Source organism: Pezoporus flaviventris, unplaced genomic scaffold (genome assembly GCF_033815535.1).
Source record: "Pezoporus flaviventris isolate CSIRO_AGI_PZ_B2104156 unplaced genomic scaffold, CSIRO_AGI_Pfla_v1 ptg000029l, whole genome shotgun sequence".
NCBI lineage: Eukaryota > Metazoa > Chordata > Aves > Psittaciformes > Psittacidae > Pezoporus > Pezoporus flaviventris.
The window spans coordinates 15,871,119-15,892,809 of record NW_026892577.1 but is presented as its reverse complement, the minus strand read 5'-3'; the positions used below and the strand labels follow the sequence as shown (position 1 = coordinate 15,892,809).

At 39.2% G+C, this 21,691-nt stretch overlaps 1 protein-coding gene across 3 annotated transcripts in view; it reads right to left on the bottom strand.

Annotated features, from left to right (window-relative positions):
• Positions 1-7,655: 7,655 nt before the first annotated feature.
• The window catches only part of VSTM4 (V-set and transmembrane domain containing 4), a 454,962-nt gene continuing 440,926 nt past the window's right edge, over positions 7,656-21,691 (bottom strand). The window contains exons 7-9 of one of the 3 annotated variants that reach the window (XM_061459242.1): positions 20,491-20,603; positions 19,662-19,723; positions 7,656-7,876 (exon numbers count right to left, since the gene is read on the bottom strand). In XM_061459242.1, the coding sequence (XP_061315226.1) occupies positions 7,751-7,876; positions 19,662-19,723; positions 20,491-20,603 (301 nt within the window). In that variant the 3' untranslated portion in view covers positions 7,656-7,750. Of the gene's footprint in view, positions 7,877-19,175; positions 19,477-19,661; positions 19,724-20,490; positions 20,604-21,691 lie in introns of those variants that run through there. The other 2 variants (XM_061459243.1, XM_061459244.1) reach the window with 2 other exon arrangements.

Below are 21,691 nucleotides of genomic sequence, written 5' to 3'. Positions count from 1 at the left end.
GTGTAAGAAGAGGCCAGCTGTAAGCTAGCCATGCATGGATTTGACAGACTCATCTCCTTGTGCCTAAAGTCCGTTCTTTTACACCCTCAAGAGAAGGATCAGGTACATAAGCTGTTGTTTTGGATCTCAGAAAACAAATCCAGAGTGTACATGTGTGAATGGAAGTCAGCAGGTTAAGAATGAATGTCTTCCTGGATCAAGCTTGTTCTAATGTTCAGGGAGTTGCAATTTGGGAGAATATAAAAGATGAATGGATAGAAATGGGTTGCAGTTTCCTCCTGGTGAAAATTCTGATAAGGAATGATTTTCTGTGCTTGGTTGAAAAAGTTTTGATTTCTTCTCTAGCTCTAGAGGATTCTTCCTCAGAGTCATAAGTCATGGAAAGAAATGCATACCATGAGTACCAAAAGAACCACTCCTTGCTTGAAGAGTTAGAGCATAAATGTAAGCCTGTTGCATTCATCAATTTTCTTAGGTCTAATACAGTGTGTGTGACAGTGGCAGTGCTATCTGGCCATTTTTCTGCAGGCACATCTCCGTGACATGAAGGTTTTTCTAGAAATTTGTAATATATGAGCAATTAGCTGAAACTAACCCTCTTACAAGCACATACTTCTGTGTGTCTGGTAAATGACTGGCTGTCAGCTCCAGATGTGAGGTAGCTTTCACCCACACATAGTCAAGGCTTGGTGCTAGCTCAGTGGCAATGGTGGTGCCTGCTTGGTGGGTATCCTGATGTGATACTGATTCTCTAGTGGCCACATTGGAGGTAGGGGTGGCAAATCTAGAATATGCTTGACAAATTAAGCAAGTAGAGCAATTCCACATGTAGTACTTTGAGCGCAACTTTATTGTTACTGCAAGTGGTACAACAACAATAGTGTTGTAATTGTCTCAGAAACAACTTTTTCAATGGGTAAGTAGCTCAAGGTAAGAATTACTCTTAAAAGAAATCTAATTCCATTAGGATAAAATTATGGGAAAATGGCATAGGTTTAACTCCGCCCTTTAAGGAAACCAAGCACAATCTTTATGAGACTTTGAACATCAGTCTAATGTAACCAAAAACCCTAAAATGCATTAATTACATTTTTTGGGTTGTGACACAGTGCATCTTGCTTCCTTGTTTGGTCATACAAATCTTACAAATGTTACAACCAGCACTAAGTACTGTCTGATCTCTGTAGCTTTGTTTGCTAATAAACACTAGTGAAGCAATAGCTGCAGAGCTGCCTGTGCACTGCAGGGCCTTTGCATCCTCAGAAAAAAGAATTTGCTCAAAGCTTTTTTTGAGAAATCTGTGCAAACCAACCTGGAACTCCGGCAGGCAAGTTTCCCCTGTGGTTGTCACCATGTGCTACTGTTCCCAACTCCTTTTCATACAGGGATCTCAAAGTTTGTTCCAAGACCATATTAATAAGATCATCTCATTCATGATTGCCTATGGCTTTGACAAGGGAATTCACAGTTGCAGAGCATCAGAGCTGGTAAGCAAACAAAAGCTATATTTTTATTGTGACAGTGGAACCGTGTATGTTGTAAACAAGGGATTCCAGTAGTGTTATTGAAATAACCAGAGTTGCTGCCAGACTGTGAGGTAACTTAGTTGGGAAGGTGAAATCGTGTAACCTGGCATTTGTTGATTTGTGTAATGACTCAGTTGCCACCTTGCTCTGTGTAGCAGTCTGTAGAGTTTTTGGTGGCTGTCTGTTTGAAGCTTTGGGCAGCTCTTGGCTCTTCAGAGCCTTATTATGAACTGAATATATACTCTGTATTTGGGCTGGATATTTACAGGCCTTTCTGTGGCAGTGCTGGGACTGTGATAAGTGGGAGGAGGCCCACTAGAAATCTACTCAAGCAGGTCTAATTGTACCAAATAGAACAGCTCAGTAGAGTGGAAAATAGTCCTTATATATCTATCTGAAGAAGATAATGACCTTTTAAATAACAGAAGCAATTTTATTTCAATACCCCAATTACTCTGAACTCTCAAATGTCAAAGTGCCGAACACTCTCAAAATAACTTAATCTAGACATTTATAGCACTTAGACAATGCTATTTTCTTATCTAACCTAATTATGGGTTGTACAGGAAATTGAAAAGCATCCCAATTAATGTTATTTTTTATAGTGATATAGGAGTGGCCTTTACCATTTGCTGGTGTCATGTACGTAACGATTTACTAACTTTGGCTTTTGACCTAGTTCCCTGGCAAATCAGAGCTCTTCTATCCTCTGGTTGCTTTCTGAGAGCAAGCAAGGAGGAAGTAAAGTTAGAAGTGGGTATAGCTATGTTTGCCTGAGGATTATGAAGGGCACGTGTCCTATGAGAGTAGAGTGCATGTGCAAGGCAGGACCATTTAAGGCATAGAGGTGCTATATAGAATAATAATGGCCGGCTGTCAATCTTGTTGATCCGATGTGATCTGAGTACTTAGGCCAGGATTCACCATTTGCTTGACTCTCACAGGACTAGTGCAGGGGAATGAGATTTGTAAAGCTGCTTAACTGGCTGCCTGAAAAATCCCTTCACAGATGCTGCTGAGCAGTTTCCCTCCTAGTTGCTATGCACAGCAGGCAGAATCAGAGGTGGAGGAAATGGTGTAGCACCACTGAGCAGTATCCAGTGATTCTTTGTTTGTTTTCATTGTAAAGTCCAGTTACCATGTTTGAAAGTGATAACTGTTGCCCTGTATATTTTATGTGATGTCTTGGTCCTGTGCTGTGCTCTCCTCTGGTGTCAGGAGAGAACTGTTAGCAGTCAGAGAAGTTCCTGCAGGCCACCTCTTTCCTGAGGATAATCCAAAAGGATCAAAGACTAATTTCTTACAGAAAGGTATAGAGCTCTGTGTAGCCACTTTAACTGCTGTCAACTATGCCCAAGACTGTGCCAGCCCAGAACCAGAAGGCAAAAGCCCCCAGAGGTGTCCCTGTCTTGTGCAGCTCTGTGTACACACACCTAATGTACCACTGTGTTCTGATCACTTCCTTATGATAAAATCTTGATGCAGACAAGATAGATAGGACTTTAACATGGCTTAACAATTTAAATCCAAAGGGAAGTTTGAGCTCATCACAACAGCTTGTATTCAAGAGGAGCACAGGGAACAGGCTTGCAGGGAGCTAAGAAGTCCCTTTCCCCAAAGTTTTTCCCTAGCCAGGACTAGAACCCAGGTGAGCTTGCCAGGGGAATCTATGCACATGACCTCCTGCTTTCCTGGTGTGAGGTGTAGGAGAGTCCCATATCCGGCAGGCAGAAATACAATTGCAGTGACCAGCCGTGCTATGTACTACAACAAAAAGCTGAGTGTGTCTCAGCTAGAGGCTCAAAAAGGGCTGCCAGAACATTTCTGACTGGGGTGGTTGAAGACTGAAAAGCCTCTTGTGGTATTTGCAAACAACCCAGCAACACCAGTGAGGAACAAGAGAGCTTTAACAAAATATGATGCCACGACAGTAGGATTCTTGCCCTACCTATTGCAATGTCATCAGTAGGGTACATTGCTTCAGTATTTAGCCTCTGAGTGGAAATGCTGGAATACAAAACGGCTGTGAAGTTTGCTTGGAAGAGCTGGGGCAGCCAGTGAGAGGTGTTGTTTGAGATCAACGTGTTGGAGCTATGGTGTGTTTTGAGAAGTTGCTTCAGCAATTTTCCTCTGTGGGTTCACTCAGAATGGGATCTGGGAAGCTAGCTCAGAACCCAACCTTTACCATACTCTGAATTTCCAGGGCCGTTTTTTTCTGGAATAATTTGTTATACTTTTCCAATATTGGGAATCAATTGCCCTTTACAAGGGGAATTGAGGTTGTTAATTCTGTTTGCAAACTTCCCTCCCATAGAGCAGGCTGTTAAGAGAAAAGGTAGAAGTTCTGAAGAAAAGGCAAACAGATTCAGCCTGTATCCTAAGAAACATTCTGAATGATTAGGGCTGTGGGGACAGATGGTGAAGCAAGTATGGAACCTTATCACTGTAAGCTTCTAAAAAGAAGTCAAACTCTTTTTAGATCAACCTCTACCAGGTTCACTCAGGCTGAGTTGGTCCAATCTTGGGATGAAGAGCTAAACTAGCTGACTTCTCAAAATCTGTTCTATCCAGTGCCTTCCAACCGAGGCAGTAAAAAGGAGTCAAACCAAGTGGTGGAACAAAGCACACCAAGTGAATGAATTTCAGATTACTGCAGGAATTCAGAGGAGCAATTGCTGTGCAATGGAATTTAAGAATTTTATTATTTGACCTCACAGGTTAGACTGACGCCAAAAAGGATTTTTGCACCTTTAAGTCACTCACCAGATCTGTTGTGAAGAAGCCTTCAAAAAGCAGAATTTGACCTACAAATCAAACATCACAAGACCTCATCTGATCTGATTCTTGCTATGTCAGCAGAACTTGGCCAAACCCTGGCTAAAGACACAGGTTTACTGAACTTCTTAATGAAGAGAACCCCGCAATTATGTTACAATTATACTAAAACAAATAATTTGCTTGTAATTACAGAGATAATGACATTCTGACCACACCTACCAATTAGAAAGTTGTAATAAAGAGTAATAAAACACCTTTTCTTTGGGCTGCAGAATCAACCCCCACACAGCCCACAACACTAATATGATTTACTCCTATTTGCTGATGGACGATTCTAGTCATAAAATTTAATGTGGAGGAACAAGGTGCATTTAACCAAAGCTGTAAACATCTCTAATTCTATTTAAAGCTATAGGGTGCAGTACATTAACATTTAACATTCTGATACTAAATCAGTGTGAAGCTTAATAGAGCTGTATTTGTTAAAATTTAAGCATTAGGCAATGTTTTAGCAATGACAATGATAATGATAAAGGAAATAACAAGGGAAGAGAATACAACACCTCACCACCAGCCTACGGATAACTCGCCCCACCTCACCCTACAGAGCACCAACCCATACCTCCTCCAACCCTGCAGTCCCAGCCCTTCCGGGTAACTCTCAGTTACCTCCTGGGCATGACGTGCTGTGGTATGGAATACCTCTTTGGTCAGTTTGGGTCAGGTGTCCTGTCTCTGCTTCCTCCCAGCTTCCCCTCCTCCCTGGCAGAGCATGAGGCTCACAAAGTCCTTGGCCAGACCAAAACATTAGTGTTATCAGCTCTGCTCCCAAGCTAAAAGTCAAAACACAGCGCTGCACCAGCTACTAAGAAGGAGAAAAATGACTGCTACTGCTGAACCCAGGACAGTGCTAAGTATGAGATCAACACATATCCTCGAATTGTTCTTTAAGAAGCAATAAATCCTCCACAGACTCAGAGAACTTATCTCACAAAAAACGTAATTTATTTAGCTCAATTAACTATTATTTGGGTGAAATGGATATCAAACATAAGAATATATAGACTATTAATACGCAAGAATGGTATTCATTAAAATACTGCGCATAAACATACAGTAGAGGATTTTTCTGAACAATGTGCACAATGTCCAGTTGTATGTAAAAGGAATGTCCATATACGAAACTTTAGGAAGTTTTCACAACTAAGTGATCAACTCATTAATGTGTTAGGTTTTTATTTTTAATTCCAAAGGAATCACTAATAATTTTTATACTTTTCTAAGGCCTTCCTTACAGCTGTCTGAGTAAGAGAGGTCCTCTCTGAAAAGTCAGTCAAACCCTAGCTGTTCCAAAATTGATCCCTGAATGTTTGATCACTCTTTAGCGCCAATTTATTTTGGTCAATGAGTTGATTGCTGTTTTCTTTGAAAGCCTATCACCCAGTCAATGAACAAGGAAATATACCCTGCCCTTTTGGTGGGTGATTAAAGTCCTGGGATAATGAAAAGGTGAAATGAATGTTGTCTTGACATCTCAAAAATGCATAAATTATAAATGCAAATAATTACTAGGAAACCTATTGATAAAAACTGGCCTTAGTTTGAAAAGAACTATTTTTATGAGGGACTGGGGTAGGAATTAGTACTGTACATAATGGACAGCCTGACAAGCTTGTCTTAAATTCTTTTTTTATACAAGAGGGTTTTATCTGACAAGGAAGCAGGTAACTGCATTTTACATTTACGCGTCCTGGCTATACAGTAACAGATTATGTATGCCTCCTAATCTCTATCCCCATTCAAAAAAGTTAAAAAGCAGTTCATGCAGGCTTACTTATTCTGGTGAAACCTTCCAAAAGGTATTGATGTACTCTCCACTGTCACATGTCCCCATCCCTGCATTGTCACCCCTGCCCTTCTCTCCTGTGCTCCCATGCAGTAATATGAATAAGGGCATAAGTTTTTCTGTGATGGCTCCCAGCTGTGCCTAAACCCTGGTAAGAAGATTCTGTATCACTAAAAAGGCCTGACCTATAAAGGAGGATGCAATTTGGATCATAATTTCAAAACCCAAGGCCTGCAAGTTCTACTCCAAAATCCATGCTCAATACTGCTGAATGCATGGCCTGTCAAGCAGCTCCCCCCAGGCCTGGAGAGGACTTGCCACATGCCAAATACCAGATCTCTATGGCCTGATGGTGAGCTAAAAACCCTATGCTTTTGCAATTACTCAAGGGCTAAAGCTTCTTAAGGGCTGAAAGCTGTCTGGTACCCAGTTCTCCCTGAGCTTTGGTAGAATTTGGGCATTGGAGATTCAGGAGCTTGAAAACATCAATCCAGCTATCCTGCATGACTGAAATGCTCACTTTGCAACAGAACAGCCCATTTTCCATGAATGTATATCAAAGAAAAAGGAAAACTCCCTTCTCAGTTATCAAGAGGTGAAGAAAGAGAAAGAGTATTTCGTGATCTCACATTAGGCTCGTTTCACTAACTCCTGAGCCCTGGTCTTTCCAAAAAAACTCCAAATGAGGGAGCAGGATTCTAATGGAGCCTGTTCCATAGCAAAGGAGAAACTGCCATTTTTCCTCTAAATCAGCAGTTCAGTAATATAGGCCACAGGAGAAAACTTTTGCCGGTCTGGGAGCCCCAGTCTAAATTAAGGCCAAAAGCTGTCCTGGTTCTGTTAAAGTATTTAACTCACTCATAAGTTTTTCCTATTCCCAATCAGAATAAAAAATAAATAAAAAATAAAAAAATAAAAAAAAGTTCTTCCCTAAATTTGTTAGGGTTTAACTATGAAAGCTTCCTCTGGATTATTTTGGAATGTTTGATTTCAAGCACCTAAGAATAACTTTACTAAAAGTAACATCAATTTTTAAAGATTATGTCATAAAAAGGGAATTTGAAAATACAGAACGCAAACCTTTTTACAACTATTTCTGGGGGGGGGAAAATCAGAAAAAGTAATTTTAGCTTTTTCTTTGCAGTAGGGAAAACATTTCAGCTTTGCTGCGCTAGTATTTTTCTTATGGGAAAAACAGCATTAAACTGACAAATTTCTTGGTCAGTGGTCTTTGTCTTCAAAAGCAGATTATGTGCATGGATCCTGCCACTACTCCTCCTGAGGCTTGCTAAGATGTTGATGTTTGCAGTTGGACCTGTCGCATTAGCATCAAAGATTAATATTGAAAATGCCCCAGGTGGAACTTCAGTCCATTTAAAACGGGGCAAATTCTACAAAGGATGTCTCTGGAATGTCACTTGTAGACCAGCTGCTTTTTCTATGATTACTTTCAATTGCATTTTGTTTAAAAGTCTCATAGAAAAATAGAAATGCACAAATGGAAATAAAAAAATAAGGATATTTGTATGATTTTTATAAATAAACAGCACAGCAAAAATTAAATAGAACACAGAAAGGACATTTATACAGGCACGAACTATTACAGCTTGTTGTCCTCAAAGAGTATCTGTGCGTAGACTGTCATACTGGGAGTGCCTTTGGCTTCTTGAATCGGCTTCATAAGTTCAAGTTCAGCATATGTTAAATTCTCCTCTGTGATTTTTGGCTAGGAAACAGAACCAACAAATTAGTTATAATGTTCTTACCACTGAATGTAAATATTCTACAGAATAGGTTATATTTCTTCTCTCACACATGATAATTCTACTATGCTGTTAATCAGTTCAGTCTGCACTGGAGTTAGTTCATAGAAGATGAAATAAAAATAATATTAAAAATCAGAAACAGGAAAGAGTAAGATTTTCGCGTTCATTTTCAATTTATCCTTGCTTCTAAAACACTAAATTTAATAATTCAAATATTACAAATTTGAAAAATTAGCAAAATGTTCAGCTTAATCCCAAATTTTCCAATTTAACTTTAGCTATTGCAGATTTCGCAATTTGAAGTATATATATGCCGAATTTGCTTCCACTCTGTAAACCTTGGACCAATTACATCTCTAATCACAGACATTCTCAGTGCCTCTCATTGTTTCTTAACAGAACCAGAAAAGATGTTAAAAATATGTAGAAGGCAGCAAAAATTAATAAATTGAGTTACTGTCATTCTAATGGGATTTCACCACTTTTGCCCGGTATAGATGAGTTCAGAGTTTCGAAAAAAGGCCATACCACCATACCACTAATTCATTACAGCATTGAGTTTTAGACTTAAAGCTATAAAAGTCAGCTAAAAGAGATGTTACCAAGAAAATTTACTGAACAAATTTCACACAGGTGACAGAAGAGCTGCCTACTGCTGTTGGGGACTGGCCTACATCCAGACTCAGAATGGGGGCATAGGGGAGGAAAGTCTTGTGTTCCTTTGTGTATGCTGGTTCATCAGTTGGGAGTGGGTTGTTCATATCAAATTCACCTCAGAAAATGTAGTAACAAGCAAAAGAGTTCCTGTAGAATTGTATGTCTAGCCCTAGTACTTTGAATGGATTTCAGTTTGGTAGAAGATTCAAGCCTCTGCTTCCCAAAGAAGGATGGAAGTGCTAAGGAGAACTGGAAAATTTGTTCTTTTATCTTCTTGGGTACTGTTTTCTATCTGAATATAACTGGTCCTCAAGTTTAAGCCTAAAAAGGACAATTGAAACAAAGCAAGAAACAAGACTCTACCTTATGAAAAAGGTTTAATCTCTGAGAAGAAGGGATTGTAAACTAAAGTCTGAGTCAAAGTTCATAAAGCAAGGATTTTCCATACAGTACTTAAATATTATAATGAAGAAATTGTCAGTATTTTCCAAGAGTTTCCTTTATGTTTTATATACTGCTATTTATTTCTTTCTGGTTTAACATAAATGATTTCTGTTTCCTTGAAATGTGTTTGAATACTTACTATATTGTCTTCTGGCTAAAAAGATAAACATGTAATATCCTCTGAAATCAGTCCCTGTGCTCCCCTGCTTCCTGTCTTTTGCACTGCTCTGAATACTCTCATTTGGCCTTGACAGTTGCTCACACTATGCATTTCAGATTGTTTCCCCTGGGTGGATCAGTTTACACTTTTCCAGCATTAATTTAATCTTATTTCTTCTCTGCAGATATGATCCTGAAATACTTTCTGCAGCTGCTGCTGCAAGTGGTGTCATTGAAGGCAGTTGATCTGTGCGTGTGAGTAAAGGCCTTTTGCAGGGCTAACTTTTCGCAGGACTGTTATCTTTGTGTTTTATTATTCACATGTTCTTCACTCCCACACTCCTTCCCCCTCTTGCATGGGTCCTCCTATTTGATCTCAGCTTCTGGTCCTCATTCACTATCAAATGCTGCACTGTTGACCACACAGAAAATTTCCTGCTTTAATTGAATTCTCTTGTTTAATGATATAAAAGAAGTTCCTGTGGATCTCAGCCTGATCTTGTATGTAACAGAAATAAAATCAGACATTTCTTTATTCATGTACTTGGACTGAGCCTAGCCACAATATTTAGAAAGACATTTGTCCTATCCTGGCTTTGGCTTAAAGAGGTAAAAAAAACCCTATGGTCAACTGCTGTGATAATTAATTTTTGTATTCTCCTTTCTAGCCTAAGAGCATTAGACTCAGTTGCTAGGCATTTAAGTTGGTTTTGCATTTGCTTTTTGTGATATATTGAAGATTCCTCTTGAGATTTCGAAACTGTATGTGCCTATCCACTCAATAGCTAGTTTAGATGCTAAATACAGGAGTTGAGGCTGGGCATCACAGTAACACCAGCAAATACTGAAGATTTTATTCACAGTGTAGGATAGCACATCTAGTCTCTATTTGAAGTTAACAGGAGTTTTTCTGCCAACCTCAGTGAGTGTCATCTCAGACCCTCAATGCAGAATTATACACTGAATGTGAAAAGCCTCCTAAAGTTAAATCTGATGATAAAACTTTACAAACAAGTTGTTGGTCACTGCCAGAGTAAAACTCTACACTTCCTAAGACTGACCCAGTGCATCTTTTGAAGTAGAAATATTTTCATTGTTCTGTAGAAATCAGTAGCTCAGGGCAAGCTGAATCTCTATATGCTTTCGCCTTTGCTGTTTATTTCATATTGCGTTTCCATTTAGAAAATGCCGCATGTCCTAAAATAGCCACCCCAGCTCATGTAAATTTTAGAACTAAGATTTATGAAATCATATTGTCCAGGTGTTTTATTATATTATCTCAAAATTGCATTGTTTTCCAGTGTAGATTATCTCTTTATTCTTACTTTATTCTATTATATTTGGATATGAAAAATAACACTAGATTCCCCAAAACAAGTCATTGGGCAGTAGTGGCTGATGTGTTGCTTTCATACATTTTTATGATGTTCCTATAGTAAGCATAATTTAATAAAGCCAAAACACACTAAATAAATAATTGCATCTAGAAAAGCAATAAAACCAAATAAAATTAGTACTTTCATAAGTGGAAAAGGTACTTCAATTACTGCTACAAGCAACAGCAAGCCATAAAATGTGTAGAATAATTTCCCTTATGCATATTTCTTGTATGTAATAATTTGATTGAAAATATGAGGAAACACACAGGAGGTTCAAAATTGTGAAAGGTATACAGTTTTCAGCAAAGGATGTGTAATAACAGTGCATGGAAGCCAATTCTACTTTAAAATACCTATGGTAGCCAAGGTTTTATTCTGTATATTCTTCTGTACTTCATTTATCAACCACATGTTTAATTTAATTGTGCTGGTTTGTTTGTCCAAACCCAATTTTTTTAATCTTTTTTTTTTTTTTTTTACAGGCACAGAAAGAAAAGTTATTCTACGATTTCATCTCTCATTTGGATTGGATAATGTTTTGGCAATGTGAATCTGGAACCCTGCCACCACCTCCTTTTTGGAACTATAGCGTGACTTTAATTACTGATGTTATAAGTGGGACTGATATTAGGGCAGAAGAGGAAGAGATAATGACTAGCTGGCCATTCACCTCTCTCTTTCCATCCTGGCTCTTCACTTAGGGGGTCAATGGGGTTTCTATGGCTACAACATCCTTTTCTGAAAAATTGCATTACTGTTTTTAAATAACATTGCAATGATTTCTTCAAATAGGGTTCTATTCCAATGTGACATTTCTAGATACAGTCTTTATCTTGTATGTCTGTTTTCTCATCTTGGGATCATACACTTAGCAGAAATAGAAAGACTCGTCATTCTCCAGTGTAACTTCTGGCAAATACAAAATGATTCCTCCTTCAAATTTCTTCCAGTTTAATTTTAGTTCATTCCAGCTACAGGGCTTCCCATGGGAAACAGTTTGATACAGCTCACTTTTAGGAACCTTTTTCTTAATAAACAATCTGCAAAGTCTATCATGCAAATACTTAAAAGAAACTGAAGTACGCATATACATAGTTTTGTTTTTATTGGGTTTGTCCAATATACAAATGTGTTAGGAATTACCCAGAAGGGTTGGGTTTTTAATGAAAATTACTCAGATTTTTGTGTCATAATTATCAGGAATATCAATTTTGCTCTTCCTAGGCCTAGCTGGTTTGTTTCTTAGCAGTCTCAAGGATGCCTACTTTAAGTACTGTCAGACTGAAAGTTCTTGAAGTGTTCACTAATAACATTTTAATCCAAACTTGCAATTACTTATGAAGAAAACAAGCAAATACTAACCTCATAAATTTAATTGTTCTGGAAAAACGACTTATGCTAGTGCCAACTTGCACTTACAGATTTCTGCAATGTTGTTCTTCCATGACGACACCAGTTATAATAAACATGACAAAATGAACGTGAAATTTGAAATTTCTAATTTAAAAAATAGTAATTCCCCTGATTCTTGTTTACTACCAAAAAGAAGCAGAAAGGGGCTCACTTTCAAGTTCACTTCAATCTTAAATATTTTAGTGACTACTGCTGCAAACATTTGCTTTGGAATTCTGTGTCTGTATGACAGCGTGTGATGGAGTTTCTGGGATGTGAAGCAGAATGACTTTAACATGAGACCACGGCAAGAAAACTATGTTTTCTGTGTATATAATTTTCAGCTCTGGATTTTCTGAATTTAACAAGCATATATCCCAAGTTCCAGTCAGAGCTTCATATTATTTTTAGTAACTCCAATTTCCTGCAGCAATGCATGAAAATGAAACCCCACCCTCGCTGGCGTGCTGTTTGTCATGGGTGAATGGATTAGGTCAGCAAGGATAAAACCTTGCCAATTATACATAAGTTTGCTTGTTTGATTGCCAGTACATGGCCAACTGCCACCTGTGGACTGGCTGTGCTGTGCTGTTGGGTGCACACTGTGGTGCCACAGGGGTGCTGTAGGAAATGAAAATGGGAAACGTATAGCATCAGGAGGTGGTGGTGAGGTTCATGTGATCCAGTCTCTAAGAACTCCACTTTTTTCCAGGTTACTCCACAGCACAAAGCAGTCCTTCCCCGGTGCCATGAAATAACACTTTCTTAGCAAGCACATGCTGAAACTACTATTTTTTCTCTCCCTTTCTCTTGCAAAAACCAAACTTTGCCTTTGGCCTTTTCTCTTTCATATTTAAGAAACATCCTGTTTTGTAGTCACTCTTGTGAAGAGCTCCACAGGAAAAATGAAGATACTGTCCAGATGACACAGCTTAGGAGCATCCTGTTTCACTGCTGAGCACACTTAGCCAGGAAGTGTCTGGGCAGGACTCTCCGGGCCAACTGGATGGGCTTTGGCCATAAGGACAGACTCTTGCTGCTCTGCATGCAGGCCCAGATGGAAGGAAACTGCACACTGCATGCAGCCTAAGGGAAAGGGCCAGGCCGTCTTCTCCTCTGCATATCTCCTTTTTGTAAGCATTATTTTTGAGGCTATGGGAGGGGATGGCCTTTGGCTGCTAGACTGGCCATCACCAGAGGGTTGATTACATTTGTGAGGGCAAGAGTGTGCTGAGGTGAAGATCCAGTGTGTTTGGTCGACAGGCTGCAACTCCTTTGTCTGGGCCACCAGGACAGGGGAAGACCACACATGCTAGCAGTCAGATTAGGCAGGATTTTGCAAAGTTAATAGTGGGAACACTTAATGTAGCTTCAGAGAGAAAAGAACTAGCCTTTGAGAGTCCTGGTTTGTAATATACACTGGAAAGTCACTCTCTCTAGAATGTGTAATTTCAGTTGTGCTGAAATCAGTAGTACTCCTCAGGGACATAGACACAGTTGATGCTCAAACCCCATGAATTTTAGTGGAATGGATCCCTCATTGAAGTAGTAACTTAACTCAGGATTCAGAGAGGTGTTTTTTTCTTTTTAGAGCCTTGGGTGTTTACCAGTGTCAATGTCCTGACTGCAGGCAGAGAGCCAGAGATTCCCCTGGAAGAGAGAAGCTTCAAAAATTACTTCTGCAGACCTTCATGAAAATCTGAAGCTAGATCTGCAAGATGAGTTACCCCTTAGAAATGCAACTGCTGGCCAGTAAGAGTGATGAAATATCAAGGGAGACATTGTTTTCCCAGTGCTAAAGCTGAGGAATGTGACATTGGAAAATATGGAAAGTAGGAAGTACGACTTTTAGTGGCACTATCAGTTAAAAAGGATGGGTTCTTTCCATTAAGTTACCTATTTTTTCACTCCTTATAGAGAAAAGTACTTCTCAGATTCCCTGGGAACAATATCTACAACAATTTGTAAAGTCTCTTTCATCATTGCATCTGAATTTTGCTTATGAATCCACACAAGTTATGATAACAAAGTCAGGGACAAAAAAGATTTACTAAGTCACGTTGAATGATTTTATTTTAAAGAAATAGAACCCCACAAATGTAGGACAGGTGTCAACTCTAAGGGGTGAGTCTGTCCATCTTTTTTTCATTTATAGAATTAAATATAACTGGCAGAATTTTGTCCAGCCTGTTTTAACAGCTTTTAGGGAACATCTTCGCTAACACTTTATTTCTTTTACAGTCACGGTTATTCCCAGATTCTAAACCAACATTGCTGGAAATCAGGCTGGTTTCTTCTTATCCTTCACAAAGGCCCAAGGAAGTAATTAACATTTTCTGGTGATACTTTTATTACTCCAAATGTGTCATCACACAAAAATCATCTGCTGTGTGATTTTGTAAATGCACAAGTCTCAACACAATTCCAGCAAGAGATGTTATGTATTTAGACAAACTCTTCCTTCTTGAGGGTAAAGATAGCAACCTGTGATCTGAATGGGAAAGCAGCCATATCTCAATAGTTTTGAATATGTTGTGTTCTGAGTGTCAACATGAATGTGTAAATAATATTCATGTTCCTATGTACAACTTAGATCCTAAGGAGAGACTGCAAAAGAGAAAAAAAGAAAAGGAATATTTGTTTTGGGAGAGAGAAATTATGTGGACTGGATGGAATATTCAAGACTCACAGGGAGTCAAGGAAAAAAATGTTCACTCCTTTGTATATCATATATACAATGTTACTTGACATCTGCGGAGATCAATAAAGCCTTAAGAAATTGGGAGCTTAAATCATCACCCATTGTTACATATTGTGGAGGAAACAACTCTTCTAACAGAGGGTGGCACAGCTTTTAATTTAAAATAATCCAGGAGAAAATAAGACCTGATTGTTTCCAGATCCAGAATCCACAAATTACTGAACAGTTGTATGTAAGCTCCTTTTTCTTTGTCTAGGAAAGGGCCAATGATACCTACAGGTTAAGACTAATGAGGAATACTACTAGTTGTGCAAAAAAATTATTAGTCCATTTTTCGCAGCTAGCTTTATGCATAGGGTATGAGACTGCTTTCAGTGATGCAGTGCTTAATTGTAATATGAAAATGAAAACAGGGAAAAAGGTCAATTTGTCCATCAGGAACAATCTTGCAAAGGGTAAATTTGTTGTGAGGCTGAAGCTGTGGGACAACAGGCTGAAACACAGCTTAGAAGGCACAAATTTGCCCGCAATCAAAACCCAAAGCAGCTCTTTACATTTCACAGCTCTGACATGGTAATCACTCACTCACCTAGACCCCTTTCCAAAAAGGACAGCATGGTCACTGGTTCTGATGTACAGCGGATCTGGCTGTTTTGTTGTACAATGGGAAATGCACTCCTGAAACATAAGTTTTTCAGGTAAAGGAAATTTAAGCTTCTGGGCAGCTTAAAGGGCACCTGCCTTCATTGCTTGATTGAGGAGTATACACCAATGTGGAGCACTGAGCCAAATGTGTAGTGCTGAAAGATTGATTTTGCTGAGTACATGCAGATAATAAGACCAAATCACAGCTGTCTTTTAGTTCCACAGGTGAAAGCTATGTCAAGTTACTGCTCAGCACCCTTCTGCTTTGAGGACACAGCAGTAGCAGGGAAGATGTCCTTTGAACAAATACTTGCAAATTTCAGACTTTCAGACATATTACAGAGTAAGCACTTTCAGTACAGGGACTATCCTGTCCTGCAGTCACTGGCACTCAGTACACTGTCAGCACTTGGTCTATAAAGCAAATAAAGATGGAATTTTCAAAACTGCAAAAGGGAATCTGAGCTCCCCGCTTGTTAGATCTATAAACACCTGGGAATCCAGATCTCTGAGCTGGCTTTGCAAATCTCAGCATAAAATATAGAGGTGGTGCCTGAAAAGGCAGGCGGGTAGAATGGGTGCCAAAGATCACGCTTTCACCCAAAGTAAACAAAATTACTTTCAGAAATTTCCCTCCATCTTAGGTAACCATAAGTCCTTCCTGTCTCTCAAGTAGCTTTTACATCATTATCATCATCAAAAGAAAATCTCAGTCATCACATGGTGCTGGGCCACTGGCAATCAAATCAATTCTGAGATAAACAACCCTGTCTATGCCATATGAGCTGAAGGTAAAAGAGTGTTTCCCTTAATTAGCTCAGCTGCCCTCACTGAGAGTACTCTGCTTCACAAGTCACACAGGACCAATACGTATTCTGTGGTGGGGAACAAAAGAAGCCAGATACACTCCAGTAAAGAGGTTACTCAGTGTAGGGACAGCAGAAGCCAACTCTTACGTACTGTGTGCATGTACAACATGTTTGAAGAACTAAGATCATTTGTAACGCAGGATATGTTTCTCTGATTTCAGAGTGGGATGGTTATATGATTTAACAGAGGCCATATAAGTCAGCAACCAAATTGGAAAGATTCGCTATAGCCTGTCTTATCAGTGCACGTATTCCTCCCCTTCAAATTTAGTGTGCAGATGATGAAGTCAACAAAAATTTTGCGCACATAAATATTGCAGGATTTTGTCTAACCTGAAGTCTTGTCCCTTCCATTTGCTCTTGTGAATCACACAGGAGATCCTAAACTTGGTGGCGCAAACCTTCAAGAAAAGACACTGAAACCTTTTCATTTGATGATGTTCTGCGACTGACACTCTCAGGCTATGACAACTAATCTCTAGGAGGCAATGAAAGGCTTACTGGAAAATTTGTTTGAGGAAGTTTAAGATTCATCTCTGCCAACTCAAAGGGCTAAGGCTATAGCAGAACAGCCCTTGGAGAGCAGAAATTGTGGGCCCCTAGAATTTTCTTCTTCCTAATGACTCTCTGTGCTTCTTGCATGCTATAAAAAAAACATCCGTTTTTGCATTTCAGCTTCTCTATTTCTTTTGATCTGCACACATTTTTCATTGATGCTAATAGAGAACGACACTGATGGGGAATATTTTTGCAACAAGGGGAGCATAGAATTGTTATTCTGGCTAAAGCAAAAGCAATATGACTTAAGCAGAGTTTTAAAAAGATTTTACTCAAGGCTGTGTAATTGAACACAATATTAGGCTTTCTCTCTCTTTTTTTAATTTTCATTGAGATTATGTCCATATTTTATCCAGGTTATTGTATTCTTGTAAAATTATACTGCAACCCACTCCAGCACGTTAACAACAAAAGAAATTCTCTAGCTTATTATAAACATCTTTCAAGAAACCAGAAGCACATGTCCTCTGGAAATAATTTTGCTGGTATTTAGGTTATTACAAAAAATTTCCCAAAACACTAGAATTATTTTGTAATGTTCCCTTATACTCTTGCTTGTTCGCTTAGGTTTTCTAAAATATTCTTCTTGTGCCCTGTACCTTCCTTGGGTTGCACAAGGAAGTTGCAGAAGTCATCCAGAAATACAGCAATCTGAATCTGTCTTTGTAGTGACCGTTATCATGCGCCATCAGTGAGAAAAAGATCTAGTGCGGACACCAGCTGTTCAATAGCTCTAGAAGAAAAAAAAACCCTTAATCCTGCAGAGATTTGGCAGGATGATGGTTGGGTTTTGTTTGGGGTTTTTTCTCCCCAAAGCAGACTAAGAATTTGAAATCTGAGAATTTTTTGAAAACTAAAAAAAATGAGGAGTCAAGTTTGTTGCAAATCAATATAATGCTTCATTTAGATGAATTTATTACCATTTTGTATCTTTGTTGAAACTTCTTTTGCTTCAATTTGTTTAATTTTCTCACAGAAAAATCATTTTAAAGCAGAAAAAACTTTTTTTTTTTTTTTATACTGATAATACTAAGCCATGGAGGTTTAACCACATTGTAAAGGGGGGCAAGAGAAACAGAAATGGAAAACAGCTCTGGGGAGTGTCCTGCTCAGCTGCTGAATGAAGCCTGATAGACTGACTTGGTTTTAGTTTACTTTACCCTTTATTGCATTTTATTGGTGGGTGAGTTCAGGTCTTGAAAATATTTTGGATAATTTTTCTTTGATTACTTTTTGATTTAAAACTAACGTCCATAGATCGTGGGTTTTCTGCAGGCTGCAGTGGGGTGAATATGAAAGGAAAAAGAGCAACATATGGAAACAGCTGCCAGACTCGAGTCCAACTGCAAGACATTAAACTGAGTCTGCTGACTGGCAGCGTGTGGATCCTCAGTCACGCTAGTGAAAACAAAGCTGATTTCATTGTTTGAAAAGGCTTATTCCTGCTCACCTCTAAAGAGGTTGAACCTTGACTGGGGTTGCATAGGAAGAAGGGAAGAGACAACAGCTATTTGTTATCCTTGGATTTATTCCAGAAAGAAAAAGCATCTGGAAACAGATTTACCTCAAGTTCAGCATGTGTTGATGTGCTTTATTGACCTGCAGGAAGAGCCTGAGTGCTTTAGCTGATGAGGGCTTTTCCTAGGAGGGCTGATGACTGGTTTCTGATGTACCTGTGTGCCTTGGCACAGTGATTAATGTAGTGTGTGCATAGCAAAGGGTGGCTGTCATTACCTGATGCCAAGTGCTCCCATTTGTGTCTTTGTACTATTAACGTATCTTAACGTATCTTTGGCCTAACACAATTACCTACATGGTTTTATCATAGACTTAGTGAGCTCTACCTCTTCCACTACTGAAACCTGACCTTCATAAGCAGTGCCTGGGCAAGGAGCAATCCCTGCAGGACGAGGAGATGTGAACTTCATACCCAAGCAGCAATATTGCCTAAGTTTTTACCTGAGCTGTTCTGAAATCACCAGGTATCCTGGGCTGTACTCTGACCATGCTTTAAAGGGCAGAGGTATTTACTGAAAATTGGTGGGAAGGTTCTGAAGTCTAGGCCCCACTTGAAAGTCAAAGTCATCATAGGGGCTTTTGGGTTATTCACATGGCTTAAATTTAGGCACATAAATTTTAACTTCATCTAAGTTAGGGAGTTACTCACTCTGGGCTTTCTGTATTGCCAGACAAGAAAGGATTCCCAGCAGGCAATTCAGAGCATCTAGTCTGAATCAGTAGAAGAACTAGGCTCCTACTCTCACTCACCTCTCTTTCTCATGACTGTATAGAAAGTCTGACTACCCTCTTTATAAAGGCAGCTGAAGTTAATTGTCTAAAACTCTATGACCCCTGGATATCTTGTTCAGGTATTGTTTTGTCATTATAGCAGAGAAGCACCACTCCATCTATTTGTTTTGTCTGTCATGTATCTGTACGGGTTCAAACAGAAATTATCATGCGAGTCTTTTTTTCCTTAGTATGAGCTATATACATACATCTTACACCTCCAATTCAGTTATTCCTGACTTACACCACAATAGGGTAGAATCAGGCTCCCCATTTCTGACTTGAAAAGTCTCAAAAGCAGTATGACCAGTACAGTTATAATACTGTCAGTAACTGGTATTTTTTCCAAAGCATCAGCTGCCAATGGAATGTGAGAATCACTAGCAGGTTTTATTTAAGAACAGGATACACTTGTAGACATGATGACTGCTAGGAAGGTGGAAAACATCATCCAGTGTAACCTAATGCTCAGTGTGGAAAAAAAAAAAAGCCACGATCATTAATTACTTTTAAAAGTATTACTTAAAAAAAAATACTTGTACTATTGTTAAAGCCAGTTTAGAATTTCTGAACCTAAAGTTCTGGCAGCAATACAACCACTGTATTGAGAGAGAAGAATATGGAGAAACTAATATCATTGAAAATTACTTACCAGGATCAATTTTCTTTGAGGTTTCAAGAGCTTGGGCTTAGGAAAATTATTGGCTATTGGAGCTATAAAAATAAATATTAAGGGAACATTTTATATCATCATCATTCACTGACATTTTTAGTATATACATTAGCAGTTTATAAAATACAGATTAATAGCAGATTAGGAGCAAATACATGTATTTATACCAGAGTTTAACTGTATTTCAGGTAATATTTTACAATGAAGCATAGTTTACGGATTAGAAAAAAGAACCCCATAGGATTAACAAATATGACATGCAAAACATGCTGTTTGTGTGCAGAATCCAAAGCAACTATACCCCTTGAGAACTGGCCACTTGTGATCTAACCCACAGCAAACCTTCAGGTCTTTTCCCTCCTCTCTCCCAGTGTCTTGGCACTGGCAGTATAGCTCAGAAAGTACACCCTAGTGTTTGTGAGACTGACCCCAGAGGCAATCACAAATCTTCAAAAGTGAGGTCCCTGAGATCAACCCAAGAGGTTGGTCATTATCTGCTCAGCTTGCTTGATTTCTCAAGTGACCTGAAATTCTAAGAGTGCAGTGTGCTGGCTTCTCTCAGTCTACCCCCAACATGAAATTTCATCCTGCCTGAATGTTGTTATAGAGGTTCCTCTGCCTCTTCTGATTACTTAGCAACTAGTTTTTCAATAGTTAAAGCTGCAGGGAGGCAAAACCCTGGTCCCAGAAGCAGGCATGGACCATTTCTTCCCCACTGATGGGAGCAAGCACAGGTCACATCCCACACTGCTGTGCCACTAAAATTGTGCTCAGGATTTGAAACACCTCTATATCTCTGTTTTCATACCTTTTGCTGGGATGGCTGGTGGCTGCTCCAGATTCTCTTTCTCTTTCTTTTTCTTCACCTTCTTGGGCTGTAGAGGGGACATGCTTGTCACACTGGTAACTGTCTCCCCAGAGCTGCAAAGCAGAGGCCCATATGTGAGGGAAAAGTGAAGGCAATGCAGGGAAAGGCAGTTCATTACAGTGAGTTCATGCAAACACATCACCTCCTACTTGTGACAGTCCCTGCCCACCAACTTGGATTTTGACCTGGGGATATACTGAAGAACTTCTTACAGGGGCTGGACATGCTCTGGGTCTTGCATTTTTTCAACCATACAAGCTGAGAAACTCAAGAGTGTGATCTGTCCTGGGGCAGAAAATGCAATGTCAAGCATAAACAAAAATCATTTTATAGCACCTATTCCTTAAAAACATGTATGGCCACTTGCTTCACCCAGGATGAGCTTGTACCTGACTGTCCTTGAGGGCCAGAGGTGCAAACAGGTTAGGTGACTTATAAAAGCTCACATGGGATTTTTACCCTTCACATCTCCAAAGCCTTAGATCATAAATCCTGCTTTGAATATTTAGGGTTTGGGTACACAGTCAGATTGCAGTCACTATCACTGTGTGTCAGCTGAGCTGTGGTTACTGTGCAGTGCTCCTAGCTTGCAACTAATGTGAAATAAAATTGTATTTTCTTAACAGCTAATGAAAGATAACTTGCAGCTGGGATGGGAGTGTATAGCAGTTAGTTATGATTACCACAGTAGTGGAGGTGCCTTGGTAAGCAGCTGTTGCTCAAATGCATATGACCATACCTGGGACTCTGGGAAAAATTAAGGCAGTGTGCTTGTAGAGATGTTTCTGTTCTGTGCTGGTGAGTTACACCACATAATGGGATCCAACCACTGTCTCCATAGTCATAACGCTGACAACACTGATTTCACTGAATCTTAAATAATTTGTCCCAGGTTGCTGTTCCTCTCCAGGTTCTTCTTCATAATGAAACATTCTCTTTATATTAATAGAATAAAATACTCAAACTGGGCCAAAACCTTAATGAAAGTTAAGATGTCTCAGCTATTGCCCACACAAGAATAACAAAATAACAGACATTATCATTTCACACATCCAAATGAATGCCCCTGCCATTGGTAAAATCACTCTGGATTTACACTTGTGTAGATTACAAAAAGACTCTGGTTTGCTGACTTTCCTGA